At 40.9% G+C, this 17,581-nt stretch overlaps 1 protein-coding gene and 1 long non-coding RNA gene across 2 annotated transcripts; one reads left to right on the top strand and one right to left on the bottom strand.

Moving 5' to 3' along the window:
* The first annotated feature begins 6,234 nt into the window (after positions 1 to 6,234).
* mdkb (midkine b) lies at positions 6,235 to 14,084 on the top strand. Its single transcript, XM_073471676.1, has 4 exons — positions 6,235 to 6,949; positions 8,537 to 8,710; positions 10,074 to 10,232; positions 13,542 to 14,084. Exons 1-4 carry the CDS (start codon positions 6,808 to 6,810, stop codon positions 13,559 to 13,561), a joined length of 495 nt encoding a protein of 164 aa, XP_073327777.1. The 5' UTR covers positions 6,235 to 6,807; the 3' UTR covers positions 13,562 to 14,084.
* LOC141000810 (uncharacterized) lies at positions 8,405 to 17,531 on the bottom strand. The gene is made up of 5 exons (XR_012179573.1): positions 17,256 to 17,531; positions 16,567 to 16,647; positions 12,953 to 13,042; positions 9,996 to 10,203; positions 8,405 to 8,693 (listed from the first exon to the last, which is right to left on the bottom strand). It is a non-coding gene; the product is annotated as an uncharacterized lncRNA (long non-coding RNA).
* Positions 17,532 to 17,581: the final 50 nt, after the last annotated feature.

The following is a 17,581-nucleotide window of genomic DNA, read 5'->3' as shown; positions in this document are numbered from 1 at the left end:
TACATGTCTGCACACACGCAGCAGGCCCGGTTCAGCCCACACATAACATATAGTCTAGATGAGTTGGGCCATAAATCAACAGATAAGCAGAGGCAGTGCTCGACATTTACGATGGAGCCAGCACCAAGCATTAATGAGGAACATCTGACAGACGGGACCCTGTAGACGTTAACTCTGTATGTGACGTAACGTGACTAACGTTAAATATCTCGCTGCCTGCCAGAGACTCGTGTCCACAGGAGCATTTCTGGACGCGGGAGGTTGTTCTGGTTCCCAGCATCAACAGAGTGAACTTCCTCCTCCGACCACACACTTTCTGGTCACACCCGATTGGACGAACACCACCTGGCTCTCTGCGCCCAGATCTCAACGTGACGGCTCTTTTGGAAACTTTCTCGCATGTCATGAAAACAGTTCACAGAAACGGTTTCTGAAAACATTTGAGCTGTGAAACGAGCCGTGCTGAATCTGTCTTCATTTCGATGGACAGCTGTAAATCACAGTGGCTCCTGAAAGAAGCTTAGACCTCAACGTAGTGCAGATGAGGAGCAGACAAAACACAAGGCGACACTACCAGAATGCATCGCACAGCTCCTCGCATAGGCAATGATTGGGAAGCGTGGAATGATGGATGCTGTGGACACGAAAGCGTTGTGTCGGTCCAGTGAGAGCTCCGGTGACATCGTATCCCTCAGAGAAGCTTTTTAATCCCGCCTTGAACTTTTTATAGATCTGTAAAATAAATCCATCATCATCAGTCAGACTGAATGTCTTCTGGTTCTGTTTTCAACTGAGTGCGTTTGTCGGTTGATTTGTTGGTTTGGTTGGTTGGTCAGCAAGATTACAGCGAAATCGAATGGACTTGGACCAAACCCGGATGGAGGATGTGTCTCGGCCCGGAATAGACCCCATTATTTTTGGTGTGGATCCAGATAAAGAGACGGATCCAAGAATTTTTTCTCACTTTCTTTAACGTTGTGAGATTTCTCAGGGAATCATGAAGAGATCTTTACTTGGCTGGTATCTATGACTGAGTTCAATTATATGTGGATCCACATAAAAATGAGAAACAGCCAGTGAATGTAACTGAACACAGTGACTCAACTCAAGTCTGATCTACTTCTACTTTATTTGAGTAGCTCCACTTAATGCTACTTTATACTTCTACTCCACTACATGTATTTAAGATGTTAAGGGGAAATGTACTTCATGAGCGTAACGTTAGAGAGAGAAGGGAAGCAGAGAACCAGAGTCTCTGCTGAGTGCTGACTCCAGTCAGAGGCTCACCTCAATTCGCCTGCGTCTAGATGACATACAAGCTCAATGAAAAGATGTTAGTTTGCGGTTGGGAGCGTGAATGACACGAACAAGTGAAATTTGCACAAGTTGAAAAAATTTAACTCAAGTGAGGATTTCTCGTGAGGCTGCGTCGTGAAAGCCTATCAGCGTTGACCTTCACACTGATGTTAACGTCGCTGATGTCCAGACAGTCATGAACAACAATGGAGGAGAGGATAATAACTATAATCGTATGATAACACGTCTACTCTACCGAGACAGGACAAAAAAGAGCTGCCGTGGAGGAAAGTGAGCGAGAAATGGAAATATGTCTCAGCACAGCACAGCTCTGATCGATCTGAGCTCCATTCAGGGAACAAACATTTTACAAAGAGACATTATGATGTTATTTCAGCGTCTGATCCATTATTGAGTCGGATCAGAGAAATCTCTTTGTTCTGGATTCATTCTGATGTGATGTTTTTAAGTTTTCTTCACGTTGTGTTTCGTCTCGTTCTCTGACTCTCCTGGAAGTTAAAGCGACAGGCGACCCAATGAAACACAAAGTCAGAGTTTCTACATCTCATCTCCTTAAAGAATGTGATGGATTGATGAAGGTGTAAACCAGGTAACAGTATATGGAGCTGTTAAAATAACTGACAGCATTAAATGTTGCTTACATGTAAATGAATCACTAAAAATACGAGTGAAAAATGTAAATATGATAAATGTAACTCTTGTTTTGCATAATGAGTACATCTTATTTTCTACATTGCTGATACTTCTGTTTCTCAGGAGTTTTGATTCTGTGTTACTGACTGTTGAGTTGACTTCAGTCAGCAGAGAGTCTGAGTGAACTCTGACCTGTTCTCCACCACACACCTGCACACCTGCACACCTGCACGCCTGCTGAACTACAGCTGCCACTGTTTCAGTCAATATTAGCTCAGACACACCCAGCCTGTACATTGGCATTGCACAATATGACGCACACACACACACACACACACACACACACACACACACTTCACTTTATGCTAATGAGCTGAGCCTGTTTTGTTCCTCAGGCTATGGATTAAAGCTTGTGATGTCACCATGAGGGGCATTGTCCATATGCAGAGTGAGTGTGTGTGTGTGTGTGTGTGTGTGTGTGTGTGTGTGTGTGTGTGTGTGTGTGTGTGTGTGTGTGTGTGTGTGTGTGTGTGTGTGTGTGTGTGTGTGTGTGTGTGTGTGTGTGTGTGTGTGTGTGTGTGTGTGTGTGAGGGGATGTTGAGCAGCAGCAGCTGAAGGCAGCGACAGAAGGCGACGACTCCACAGCTCGACCGGCTGCTCCTCTGAGCTCAGCAAGTAAGTTTTCATGTTTTTCACACACATTTAAAACCAAAGCTGTGGTTGTTTATTTTCATTTAAATGTTATTAGTAAAGATTGGAGCTGAAAGGATCGGCTGATTAATCATGATCGTCCATCAACAGTGAGTTCATCTGCAAGTTATAAAATAATCGATTCATTATTCGAGTTACTTGAAAATGCCAGAAACAATCTGATTTCAGCTTCCAAGAAACGTGATCAGTGTTTGAAATAACTTTGGATTTCTGGTCTGTTGGTTAGTTGGTAATTAAATAGTGAGAATCTACATGTCTGTGTTTTCATGGTGGAGACGAGGTCCTGTGGCTCAGGCGACACCTGCAGCTGATTATATTTTATATATATATCTATTTTTATATATCTGCATGTATCAGAAGTGTTGTGGCTGTGATCTGAAGATGGTGTGATTGTGTCGGTCTGTTGAGCTGCTCTGTGAATCTTCCTCCATTTTCTCCCTGACTCGAGGCTGCGAGGACAGACGGGATCTGTAAACCCTCTGAGTTTGGGCTCTATAAATATAATCTGATCTTTCAGATAATTGAAGCATTTCACAAAGAAAGCACAGGAAAATTGAAGAGGTTTATTTTGAAGGGCTTGATTCCTTGTCTATCAATTCATAACGTTTCTCTAACTTTATTTTGAAAGGATATTGCAAGCTAAGAGTAAACACCAACACATTTAGTTACACTAACACTTTCATGACTTCACGACTATAAGATTTAGGATTAAAACATCTTTTTTCAGTCTGAGTAAGTTTTCATGTTCGACCTGCTGATTATGTCATCTGTGAGGTTTCAGCGTACATGTTGTTGGATATGTACGGAAGCCCTGAGGGGACAAGTAAGGACATTTTTTTCTGGTGATCCTTGAAGTCTGATCTAAAGTGTTTCCTCTGCTGTGTTTACGACTGGAGAACTGGTCTGTTCAGTTCAGTTCAGTTCACTTCTGTTCTGTTCTGTTCTGTTCTGTTCTGGTCTGGTCTGGTCTGTTCTGGTCCAGAAAAGAAAATGTTTTTTCAGATTTTTTTTTTATGTGAAGCCATGAAAAATAAAAATGTCAGATTTTCACAAGTGAAAAAAAAGTTCTTTCATTTGCCAGGAATTTGATCTTTTTTTTTCACTAATTTTTACACGTACATATTTTTTATTTATATGTTGTTTCCGTGTTTCACAGGTCCCCTGTTGTTTTTTTCTTATTATTTTTTTGCTTGGTTGTAAAATAAAAAATGTTTCCCTACTCAATTTCCAGAAATAGAAGAAGCTCATTTTTACACATGAAGATCTCCTGGATTTTTTTTTCACTTGGTTTCACAACTGAAAAAAAAAAGCAAACATGTTTCAGTTTGTTGCTCGTCACATCGCTGTGCTTCTGCTTTGTCACGCACACTTCTTGGTTATTGTCAGAAAAACGTCACGTTTGGCTGAGATATCTGGTTCTGTCCTGAATGTCCCGACGTCTCAGCGCGGTGTTGGAGCGCCGTCATCCCTCTTCGTAAATATTCGGTGGTTTCACACTTACAAATGTTGAAATGGCGTCTTGGACTGCGGTCGCTGGCTTGGCAGGCTTGTTGTCTGTACGCCAGCGGTTCGATTCCAACCCGTGGCCCTTTGCTGAACGAGATATGACACGTTTTGTACGCGTCAGTGTGGTACGTACGAACGTGAACATATGTTGTGCAGAAACACTAACTGCGATCATTTCCTCCTGCCTCAGCTCCACACCGGTCTCAAGTGTCTGATAACCACATTTTTATGGATTATTTAAAAAGGTATTGGCTGATTTATCGATATCTGAATTTTGACTCCCTGATATCTGATGAGCTCAAGAGATATTTTTGTTCATATGTGGCTTCGCAGGTCCAATTTTAAGTATTTTTGTTCATTTTGTGATTGTTGTTGTTGGTCTTCTGTTGTGCGTTTTGTCTCTTAATTTAGAGAAAGAGGAGAGCGCAGGAAGGAAGACGGAGTTTTAATGGACTCCAGGGTGCCGAGGGGGAAACATGGCAGCCTGCCTGAGTGTGCAGATGTTTTGGCCTCTGACTCACATTGTCGTTGTGGCAAACCTTCAGTTTCAGCCAACAACAAGAATCACAATCTGCTTCCCCTCGAGGAGACGTTCACTTGTTGAACCTCCTGGTTTCCTCCTCACGGCGGCCGGACCGCACCTTTGTTGACCGGTCTTCTGTCAGAGCCGCTCAGGCCTCTGTTCTGTTCGTGACTGTGCCGACCGACATCACGCTCTGAAACAAAGTGAAGAGATTCACATGTTTAAACTTTGTTTCATGTTTCCGGATGCGAGAGTGAACCCTGAGATTCAGGAGGAAGTTCCACTAAATGTTGTTCCTAGTTGTGAACCAAAGGGAGCATCCCACTCCTTTTCTTCACGCTAAGATTTCATTGTTTTCTTATGCAGATGAGTTTCTATTGAGGGCGGGGGGAGTGCGGAGGCCTGGGGGGGCACAGCTCCTAAGACGTGGCATGGAATCTGTGTTAGGCTTTAGAGAAATGAAACCAGGCTAGAAGAGGCTTTGTTTTGGGCCAATGAATCAGTATTCTTTTGAGGGGAAATCTAAAGAGCTCTTTCAGACGCTGCGCTCCCCCTCCTCCCCTCCTCCTCTTCATTGATGGAGGACAGACTGGAGGCCTGCTGAGAGCCGGTTCTTTCCTCATAAAAGGCCGCAGGAGGAGCGAGAAGAGCAGGATTTGCTCTGCCAGCTGACATGTGAAAGAGGACCATTGCTTTAATGGAGGCCTGAAAGAGGAGTCTGTCATTTCTCAGCACAATAACAACAGAGAGGGAGAGAGGAGCTTTATGGGTAATTGACTCTCTTTTTTTTTTTTTTCAAAGCTGAGCCAGGAGCCCCGCGCTACATCACTCCTGCGAGCTGACGGGCACTGTGGACACTGAAGCTTTAATCACGATGAGAAAAAGGAGAAATGAACCAAAATATGTGCAAAACAGCGACTGAGTGTGCGCTGAGAATAGGAACAGTATCTGAATACATTAGCCTACTTTTATAATCCTGATGCTGCTCTCACTACAATGGTCAGATTATTTGGCTTAAGCTTTCTGAGATTTGGGGGTTCAGAGCTGAAAAGAGAGCAGATTTGATCTGGACTAAATTTGGACCATCTGGCACAAACCAACCAAGCCGGGCCAGATCACGCTACAGTTCCACATCGTGTCGGATCAGATTAGAACAACATAAAATCTGTTTCTGCTGATCCAAACACCTTTTTGGTCAAAGTGTTGAAGGCAGAGGACCAGACTCTGGAGCTGCCATGACATCCTGCACTGATATACGATACATATCGTTATCGCGATATGAGACGGGACACCGTTATGTCACAAGTGACGTCTTTTCCTGCTTTTAAAGGCTCATTTTCTGATCTTAGCAGACACATCACTGATTATTATTTAACTTAATTAATCTCGATAATCGATATCGAGGTTTTTGATCTTGTAGCTCAGTCCGAGCTTTTATGAAGAGCTTTAGAGAAGATTTCCAAATATTGAAATATATATGTTGTATCACCGTAGAGCTTATAACTGTCTGAGTCGTTACTCTCGCTGCGATGTCCGGGCTGAACGTTGCCTCAGGACTGCAGTGTGTTTACATTCGGGTCATTCTGCCCAGCTCGCCCTGAATTCCAGTTCACGTGGTGGATTCTCTCAAAAAACAAAAAAATCATGTCAGAATTTCTATTAAATTGATGTGATGTGTGACATGCAGTTCATCATGTCAGTGATTGATTGTTTGTGTATGTGCCACTGGTTTCCTGGTCTCGGGATCATTTGCAAAATGTGTTCATGTAAATAGTTTTCAGAAAAGTTTGAAGTTGTGAGAAAATATACATGTAGTCTGCAACAAACCAAATGTCCTGCAGCCAATGAAAAACAGGCTCAGCAGGTATCACACAGATCGAAAAGCTCGAAGGCAACAGGGCGACCAGGGAAAAGTACGACAAATTGCAGATATTCACAAAACAGATCATTTAATTTCTATATAACTGTTTTGTGAAAGTGTTGATACTCATTACAGACAGATTTGGAGTACAGCTGTAGGATTTTACAAAGTTTGATGGATTGTACATGATTTTTTAAAATTAGTTTTAAGAGAAAATCCACAACATGAACTGAGCTGAGTTCTTAACTGTCACTGGATGTATCACGATTATTTCTGTACTTTACAAACATCCGTGTTTTGTCTCTGCAGAATGCGAAGTTTGTTCTCAGTGACGCTGCTGCTGCTCCTGGCCCTGACGCTCACCGCCGAGGCCAGCAGAAAAGCCAAAAATCACAAAGGTGAGATCTTAAATTCAACTGAAATGTCCGTAGTCCCTGAAGGCATCAGTTACTTTTTACTTTAATCTAAAGTTTGAGGTGAAGTTTAAAATCTGAAGTTAAAAGCTTACCTGTAGGCAGATATTTTATAGACTGAGAACACCTATGAAGCCCACGCATTATAAACATAATTGTTATAATAGAAATGTTTTGTTTTTCAATTGCATTTAAAATGTCCATGTAATTCAGTGACATAAGTTCTATGTAAAATATGATATTCAATGCAAAGTATTTCACTCATGTTGAGTAATGTGAATAAATTAAATAAGTTAGTCTGCCGAAATTAAGCTGATGCAATTTTTTTACATTTTATACATCAGGACAAAAACTCCAACACACTGTTCACCTCACTGCCACTCAACATTCATTTTATTAACAAAGTTTCAGTACAAAGACTTTCATCAGGTTATCTGACAAGACCGCAGGGGACAACATCTTAAATAGGTTGGTGGACCCACGTGGACCAATCAGGTCTCACCAAAGACATCACTGAAAATACGATCAACCACAGCTGGACCAATGAAAACAGTCGTGGTTGAGGCCGGCTACACGGCCTCAACCATTTTTTAAACATCATTTATTCAAAAACGTGCAGGTTCACATTAAAAATAGTATTACGATATAAATGTAATAATTTAAAACTGTAATATCTTCTTGAGCGTGTCTGCGAACAGAACAGGACGGAGAGTTAGTTAACAAAAAGTGACACGTATGAACAAATCCAGGCTGTGAAGCAGCTGGTGGACAAAAAAAGAAACGAGACGACCAAACTTTTCTATTCAGCCCGGCTTTTATGTGGCGTCTTATAATTTTGTTATAAGACGCTTAGTATAATTATTTCCGGTGCATTTAATGGAAAACTCATGTTCTGTACTATTACAATTTTAAGGTACTGTTTTTAAGTAAATGTACTTAGTTACTTTCCAACAGTGAATGTACAGTTTGTTGACACTTCTTGTTGAGAAATTTGGAAACTTAGGACTAAAACCACCAATAAATAAATGGTTCAATAAAAAGACTATATTCCATTAAATGCACCAAAAATGATACTAAAAGTCAAAGTAGGCATGAATTAATCTATAACAATGTGACATGACTGTATATTTCTATATATTTACTTTTCTATTTATCCATTTTTAAGGTAATTATTTCTGTATTCTTTTCCTTTTGCAAGACAACATAAACATGAAGGTAAATAAGTGAATTTAAAGATATTGAACACAAGAAAATTAAAACAGAAAAACATTTGTCACATTTTATAAATTATTATATGCCTACATTTACTTTTGATATTTCTGGTGAATTTAAAAGCATTTATTTATGTATATTTATGTATTTTTTACTTTGGCAGTTTCAGTCCTCCGACAGGAGAAGTTGTCAAAATGTTCGAGGTGGAAAAACAAAGTCAGACTAAAATTGTTGTTCAGATCTCAGAGACCCACTGAGACTCATTTTAATGATGCTGAGAGGAAAGATTCAGACAGTTTCCAGTTAAAGAAGGCAGAGCAGGTTGATTCATGCTGACAGGAGCTGTGACTGTTCCTGCAGGTGGTAAACATGATAAATCCAGGCCGGCCTCAGACTGCTCCGCCGCAGACACTCAGTACGGGAAGTGTGTCCCAGAGCATGGAGACTGCGGAGACGGCCTGAGAGACGCCACCTGCAAAGACCGCACCGACAAGATCCACTGCAAGATCCCCTGCAACTGGAAGAAGGACATCAGTAAGTCCAGCAAACACTGACGACAACACCTGAACTATTCTGCCAATGTGGTCGTGTAAACATGAATCTACAGAGGCCAAGAGGTCATGACCTCTCGATTTAAAGAGACAGTTCACACAAAACTGAAAATCCAGTTATCATCTTCACAGCAAAACAGCATTCTCCTAAACAACTGAAGTAGCTGGAGACTTGTTTTAAAACAGAAAAACAACCAAAGAAACATCAGATATTTCCAAACAGGACAGTGATTCCTGATTTACCTCATTGGATCCATGGTCAGGGTGTAAATCTGGTCTCCTCAGATCAGGTTGTGATCTCTGTGATCGCAGCAGACGAGCTGCATGGAGACATCTGATGTTTAAATCATCTCCAGCTGCTTCAGCTGTTCAGCAGAACGCTGCAACTCTGTTTTACTGTGAAGCTCCAGAAATGTTCTGTGGACTACGAGACTTCACCTGACTTTATATCATCAGGAGGAGATGATGGCTGAGCCTGACTTTATATCATCAGGAGGAGATGATGACTGAGCCTGACTTTATATCATCAGGAGGAGATGATGACTGAGCCTGACTTTATATCATCAGGAGGAGATGATGGCTGAGCCTGACTTTATATCATCAGTAGGAGATGATGGCTGAGCCTGACTTTATATCATCAGGAGGAGATGATGACTGAGCCTGACTTTATATCATCAGGAGGAGATGATGACTGAGCCTGACTTTATATCATCAGGAGGAGATGATGACTGAGCCTGACTTTATATCATCAGTAGGGAGAATATTATTTTGGGTGAACTGTTCCTTTAATGTCATGACATGTTGTGTAGTGGCAGTCTGTGGTGTGTTCAGTCAGCTGAGGTTTGATGATGAAGAAAACATTTATCGGTGTCTCGTCAGTTGTCCTGTAAAGATCACAGACAACATCGTGTTTAACAACCAAAACAAGACGAGAAGTTCTGATGAATCTTCATTTGCTCTGTTAGAATCTGTTTCACAGACGAGACTTTTGAAATTCAAATGTAGTTGTTATTGAAGGTGTAAAGTTCAAGCCACATTGTGTAAAAGTGAAGGAGTCAGAGGTTTCCTCCTCACTGAGGTTATGTGGAGGCAGCCTCTAGTGGCCATCACAGGAACTGCACATGAAAGCACTACAGTGGATTGATGATCTTCAGGCGTCTGTTGGACATTTGATGTTTTTACACCAGTGTCACTTTTAAGCTACTGGTTTGTGTTCATGCATTTAATTAATTAATAGTAATTAAGTAACTGGCATCGTGTGATTTTACCTTCAAACACTGCAGCATGTTTCAGCGGGATCGTGGATGTCAGCCTCAGTAACACGTCAAGTTGTGCGTTTCCTTCAGGTGACTGCAAGTACAAGTTCGGCCCGTGGGGATCCTGCGACGCCGCCAGCAACACCAAGAGCCGGTCAGGAACCCTGAAGAGGGCGCTGTTCAACGCAGACTGTCAAGCCACCGTCAAGGTGTCCAAACCCTGTTCCCCCAAAGTCAAGAAAGCCAAAGGTGAGACCTGACTGCAGTACTCCACTACTCAAGTAAAAGTACCAGCACCATAGTGTAGAAATACTCCAGTAAAACATTCTACATTTTACTTCAGTAAAAGTACCATCAATACTACAAGTTCCAAAAGTAAAAGTACTCATTAAGCAGAATCATATATATGGTATTACTGTACTATAATTACTGTGTTCATCACTTTAATGTTGCAGCTGATTTTAATGACTCAATAATCTGCTGCTAGTTTGATCTGTTAGTTATGAAGTGAGTCAAACGGAAGTTTGCTTTTTGTTTCAAAGTACTAAGTTACTTTTTATCAGAATCAGATCCCGTCAGTTTAAAAATGTTCGCGTACAATTTTATAATTTCACTGTAATATTTGTATTTTATTAATGACTCACCGAGGGCCTCCAGGTTCATGTCATGGATCTTCTTAAAGAAATTCATGTTGAAACTTTTATTAAATTCATGGAACCTCGAAAAATCCTACAACTGTACTCCAAATACTGTAACTACTACTGTACTCCAAATACTGTAACTACAACTGTACTCCAAATACTGTAACTACTACTGTACTCCAAATACTGTAACTACTACTGTAACTACTAATACTGAGCTAAAGTGTGTTTCAGCTCCAAAGTCAACAAGTAACAAGATGTGAGACTACTGAACTACATGAATACTACACAAAACTACAGTAATACTACATGCATACTATGCAAAACTACATGTATACTACTCTGCGTAGTATACATGTAGTATTCATGTAGTTCTGCGTAGTATTAATGCAACTCTGCCTAGTAATGTAGCTCCGTAATGTAGTAATGTAGTGTAATGTAGCGCTGCGTAGTATTAATGTAACTGTGTAGTGTTTGCATAGTTCTGCGTAGTATTGAGCTACATGTATACTACAGAGCTACATTAATACTACGCAGAGCTACATTAATACTACATGTGTACTACGCAGAGCTACATTAGTACTACATGTATACTACAGAGCTACATTAATACTACATGTATACTACAGAGCTACATTAATACTACATGTATACTACAGAGCTACATTAATACTACATGTATACTACAGAGCTACATTAATACTACATGTATACTACGCAGAGCTACATTAGTACTACATGTATACTACAGAGCTACATTAATACTACATGTATACTACGCAGAGCTACATTTATACTACGCAGAGCTACATTAATACTACATGTATACTACGCAGAGCTACATTAATACTACATGTATACTACGCAGAGCTACATTTATACTACATGTATACTACGCAGAGCTACATTTATACTACGCAGACCTACATTTATACTAGATGACTAGACTTCTGCATAGTATTAATGCAGTTCTGCGTTGTATGAAGGTAGTATTCATGTAGCTCAATACTACGTAGAATACATTAATACTACACAGAACTACACGAACACTACACAGCTGCATTAATCTTTAGTATTAATGCAGCTCTGGGTAGTATTACTGTAGCTCTGTGTAATAGAAATGTAGTATTCATGTAGTTCTGCATTGTATTAATGTAGCTCAATACTACACAGAGCTGCATTAATACTACATGTATATACTATGCAGAGCTACATTACTACACAGAGCTGCATTAATACTACATGTATATACTATGCAGAGCTACATTACTACACAGAGCTGCATTAATACTAGATGACTAGACTAGAATTCTGCGTAGTATTAATGCAGTTCTGCGTTGTATGCATGTAGTATCAGTGTAGCTCTGTGTAGTAGAAATGTAGTATTCATGTAGTTCTGTGTAGTATTCATGTAGCTCAATACTAAGCAGAGCTACATTACTAGGCAGAGCTACATTAATACTACATGTATACTACACAGAACTACATTCAGTTGCAAGAAGATAAACTAGTGGAGATATACATTTTTGGAAATGACACTTTGTTCTGGTAAAAAATGTCTCCCTGGTATTAACTACACACTAGACAAACATTCAGCAACAAATGAACACAAGTTGTAAATTATTTTTGAGGTTTCTGTGAAGTTCAGGACAAATTTCTACTCAATCCAGTAAAATTCTGACTTTGCTGAGGTTTATAATACAAACTTCAGCTCTGAGGCCAAACTTCAAACATTCATGACATAAAAAGCATTTGGAGCTCAGCTGTAAGGTTTTCCAAGTCCCATGAATTTAATACAAGTTTCAACATGAATGTTATTTTAGAAAATCTATGATATGATATGAAATCTATGGATTTTGGATGAGTCTGCGTGGAATGACCCTTATTACTGTATTATAATTACTGTTCATCACTTTAATGTTGCAGCACAGATGGAGCTGATTTTATGACTCAATAATCTGCTGCTAGTTTAATCTGTGATCATAGAAAGTAAATTAAAGTAATTAAGTGAGTAACATGGAATTATTTTATCACTGCCTGAAACAACAGAATCAGATCCAGTAAGTTTTAGGAAGAACTCAAAACGACCAGTAAATGAGCATAAAACTGTATTTGACTGATGTCAATTCAATCTGTAATTTTGAGTTTCAAAAGTGAAATAAGCAATGTTCGATTTTTTATTTTTATTTTTTTTGCTTTCAACTTAAAGTTTTGAAACATTTAATCAGCAGATGAAAGAGAAACGGAAAGTTTGGAGACGATGCCAATTTTTCCAAACAATAAAAATAATCCTAATCTGAAACACTGAACGATAAAGTTTACACTCACCTTCTTCGTAATGACGGACTTCGATCCCTGCAGCTCATCAGTTAATGCTTCACCCTGAAACTGTCTGCAGCGCCGCCTCTCCAGATGTTTCTGTGACAAACAATCAGACACGTCAGGTTAATCTTTCACAGCTCACTTCGAAATTTTAATCAGCATTTCACTGCTTAATTAAAATGGGAAATCAAAATCTAAAAATCTCACTGAATCTAAACTCAGCCAAGTTGCCAAAAATGAATTTCTGACCTAAATACGTAAAATTAACCGGCTACACGGCCTGAAGGAAGCACAAACTAACCAGTGACCGATGACAGCATTTTATCGCTAAATAATAAAAACAATGAAACAAGCGAGCTAACGTGGATTTCACACATTGTTGCGTTCTGGAATGTTTCACCTAAAAACCGTAACACAAGCCGCAGCCTGAGCGCCGCCGCGGCCCCTGAGCGCCGCCGCCGCGGCCCCTGAGCGCCACCGCTGCGGCCCCTGAGCGCCACCGCGGCCCCTGAGCTGATCACTGAGCCCCTGAGCTGATCACTGGGACACCTCAGATTCATTAATCAACCCTTTGTATTTCTCTTCCCTTCTCCAGGGGACAAGAAGTCAAACTGACGGATGAAAAGTGACGCAGAAGACGGAAGGATTCGTTTCTCTTTCTCCAGCTGAACAATCGTCTTCCCTCCTTCATCAAACTCAAACAACCGAGAGACTCCTCCAAAACACACCAACCACCTTTTGACTTTTGGCCTCCTTTGACTTTTATTCTTGTTTTACTGATTCTGATTTGAAGTTCTTGTGTTTATTTGGATTAAAGTATGTGGAAAGCTTTTCCAGAATCCTCCCACTAGATGATAATGAATAATTCTGTCCTCATAGATGATAGTTTGTATTAACAGTAAATTTCAAATAGTCCTAAAAGCTTTTTAAGTAGCTGAAGTTCAAGTAACATCCAAGAAATATCCTGATCCGCTCTGAAAACCTGTCGATGCTCCGGGACGTCAGAGTTCTGTTTCAGAGTCTCCTTTAAAATTTGTAAAAATTTAGAAAGGCTTGGATGGATCTGTAAAGGCACAGTCCTCTATGAAATCTATATTTGAACTATAGATTATTGACGTTGCAAGATGAGACTTGTATAAATGAACAAAATAAATACTGTACATTGTTTTGGTGAAGAGTTTGGTCTGTTCATTGATGTGCACAGTAACACAAACACATGATGACGCCTGCTGATGTTGCCCATTTACAGAATCCCTCCATCAGACACATGTTCAAAATATTTTAACCGCCTGCCATTTTAGCCTGAAGAGTCCCGTGGGACCTTTTCTCAGAAGAAACAGGTATGGTAGTTGACAGCATTGACAGTTTAAAAAATAATTTCTCAACAAAGTCAGTTTGTTGTAAAGATGGTAAAAGACTGCTCAGTGAACTACATCGTCTCGCTCAATATACGTCACCAACATGGCCGCTGCCTCAACACAGGAAAAGGATTTAAAAAGGTGAAAAACACATCTGATCATATCGACAGCTGCAGTTCTGGTTTCAGTGAGTGTTAACGAGACTACAGCGAGTCAGAAACACACAAACCTGAGGACAGGAAGACACAATGGACCTTTATCCTGTTAACTACGGAAGCCCTGAGGGGCAAGTGGATAAGATTGGGTTTTTTTTTCCTGGTGATGCATTTTCTGATCTGGTCTAAATTATTTTCTCTGTTTATGATTCGGATGATCATATACATAGATACATAGATACATAGATACATAGATACATAGATACACACACAGATACACACACACACACACACACACACACACACACACACACACACACACACACACACACACACACACACTTAAAAGGATTAAGTCACAAACGACAAAAAGAAAATAATTTGGATCAGACTCACTTGCCCCTCCGGGCTTCCGTAGTTAACAGAGGTGTGGCTGATACATTTATTTAAATACTTCCGTCTGTGAAGTACAAATACTTAGTTACTGTCCTTCAGTCCATGTTTCAGGTATCTGTCCTGTACCTGAGTATCTCTGAGACTTTCCCTCTCTACATCTGAACACAAACACCTGAACTTTCTCCTCCTCACAGCTTCAAACAGCCTCGTTACTTTAGTTTGATGCATTCAAGGTGAATTATGGATTATTGTTATTTGGCGTCATCGCACGCCGCCTTCCCAACATCACCAGACTGATGTCGACCTATCAGAGCACATCACGCACGGCAGACGCAGCGAGACGAGACAAAGACGTAAAAGACGTGAACAGACAGAGAGGGAGGCTGAACGGGGAGAAAAGGCGTGTTAGTGTCTCGTATCTGCAGAGAGTTTCTTATTTTCTCACTTTGTTGCTGCTCGGGACGCTTTACCAACCCAACATGTGGCTGTTTGACGTCCTGGGAATGAGACTCAACTATCAACTATCTTTGTGGTGCGTTCAGGAACAGCTGGGACAAATCCTGCTGACTCTACCTTTAACTTTAATAGTCTTTGAATTATATTAATATGACGTGAGCTTCAGTAGCTTTGACCACAAATGTCCTTCAGAGGGAGACTTTTTACTCTGATACTCTGAGTACATGTCAGAGCCTGTACTCGATTACTTTTACTGGAGTAAAGAAGCTGAATCAGTACTTCTACTTTCACCAGAGTCTGTTTTCACACAAGTATCTGAACTTCTGCTGGAGGACAGACTGTGAGGATTTTTTGAGTAAAAACAGTCAAAGTACAATATTTGCCTCCAGAACCACTGGTGCTGACACAGTGCTGCGGAGAGTGGTAACTATGGTAACAGCATGGGAAGTCACTGTAGTACCGCTTTTCCACCAACATTATTGGGTCTACACAGGTTATTTAAATGTGGGTCAACCTGCTAAAAATCGCCTATCGACCCCATTACCCACTTCCCGCAGGCAACGCAGCCCATCTAATTTTTAACTTAAGCGTAACGTTGTATGTCACTGATGTCACGAAGGCGCCGGAAACAGGAAACAGCACCAGTTAAAGTAAACACAAGCGAGCAGCAGGCAGCGTCGAGGCCAGTGACGACGTTATGTTCATCACCGGTTTGTACATTTTACCACAGTATCCTTATTCACGCGTCACCACCAGATGCTTGTTTCTGCTGCAGGGTCAACTGACCCGGTGTGAGTGTACATTCACATTGCACACAAAAGCCTGATCTGAGCAGGTTTCAGTGGGATTTGACCAGTGGAGAAGGGTTATTAGTCATTTCTTAAGTGATGGTCTGTATTAGGGGTGTTGTAATATTGTGACATTCAAGGTAGATGTCATATTAAAAAATGAAATATTGATATTGTTTTAATAACCCACATATGATAATATCCTCTGAATAATCCGGGAGGATGTTCGGCCTTGTGCATCTTTTGTTTATGACTTCATCTGGCTGTTCTTTAAGTGCGTGTTTTTAAAAGGTTCTGGTTCCAGCCTCTCTCCACCTCCCTACGCTCTCCACACAGAGACAAAACACACAGAACACAAAGTTAACGATAGATTCGATTGCTAGAATTCTTTCTCTATTTTCTTTAGCGGGGAGGATTTGGTCATGTTGGGGCCTCAGACAAACACAGAGCTCCTCATGAAGACCCACCTGTAACGTCTTCTCTTCAGGACGATCTTCTCTTCAGCGTCTCCACGCAGCGATCACGTCCACACATCTGGAACTGCAGCTCTGAAAAACACAACACACATTCACTTTAAAGATCTTCTCTTCATAAACAATCTGATGTCTGTGTGATGAGACTGTGCTGTCAGTGTCGTCATCACTTAATGTTCCTGCAGGTTCTCTGACAGCACACACACACACACACACACACACACACACACACACACACACACACACACACACAGTGTCAGGCCTGGACCCAGGGGTGTAAGGTAACTAAGTACATTTCCTCGAGTACTGTACTACAGTACACATTTGACACACTTGTACTTCACGTGAGTATTTCAGTGTAATTAAACTTCATCAAGCAGAAGTAGAAGCAGTAAAATGACACATACACATCAATGCAGCAGGAATATTAATCCACAAACATCAGACAGAAAAACTCTGACAGGAACAGATTACTGCAGCATGAGTACTTTTACTTTGAGTACTTTAAGTATAATTGACTGATAATACTTCCAGACTTTGACTTCAGGAAGGTTTTGAATGCAGGACTTCAGCTTGTAATGGAGTATTTTTACTCAGTGTGCTTTTAGTACTTAAGTGCAGTACCGGATGTGAGTACTGATCAATAATCAATACAGTTACATGCTGACAGTTGTAATACTCACTGGTCGGTCTTCATCGTGGAGGGTGAACGCGGCTCTTCGTCATCATCGCCACCTGGGCTCGCACTGCAGCAGCTGTTAGCTGTTAGCACCGCTAGTGCTAGCACCGCTAGTGCTAACAGCAGGAGCGCCTGCTTCTTGCTGCTCGTTAGTGATGTCGTCATCAGTAATGGCCGCCGTGAAAAAGCGCGTCACGCTTGGTAGTTGTGCCACAAACTGTGAGTTTTCCTCCCGCTGCCTCCGTTTTTCTGCCCCGCTGGAAACTTGCTTCATGTTGGTTTGTACAGCGCGCCAACCGGTTTGTTTAGCTACTGACTTCCGCAATCATT

The sequence above is a fragment of the Pagrus major genome, chromosome 8 (genome assembly GCF_040436345.1).
Source record: "Pagrus major chromosome 8, Pma_NU_1.0".
Taxonomy (NCBI): Eukaryota; Metazoa; Chordata; class Actinopteri; order Spariformes; family Sparidae; genus Pagrus; species Pagrus major.
Note: the sequence above shows the minus strand (reverse complement) of the source record. Positions and strands in the feature narration are given on the sequence as shown.

Bases quoted from the DNA above. Each gene is read 5' to 3' on its own strand.
- mdkb (XM_073471676.1), top strand. From the start codon at position 6,808: ATGTATCACGATTATTTCTGTACTTTACAAACATCCGTGTTTTGTCTC. The intron at 8,711-10,073 runs GTAAGTCCAGCA...CGTTTCCTTCAG, and splicing joins CAACTGGAAGAAGGACATCA to GTGACTGCAAGTACAAGTTC. The intron at 10,233-13,541 runs GTGAGACCTGAC...TCCCTTCTCCAG, and splicing joins CAAAGTCAAGAAAGCCAAAG to GGGACAAGAAGTCAAACTGA.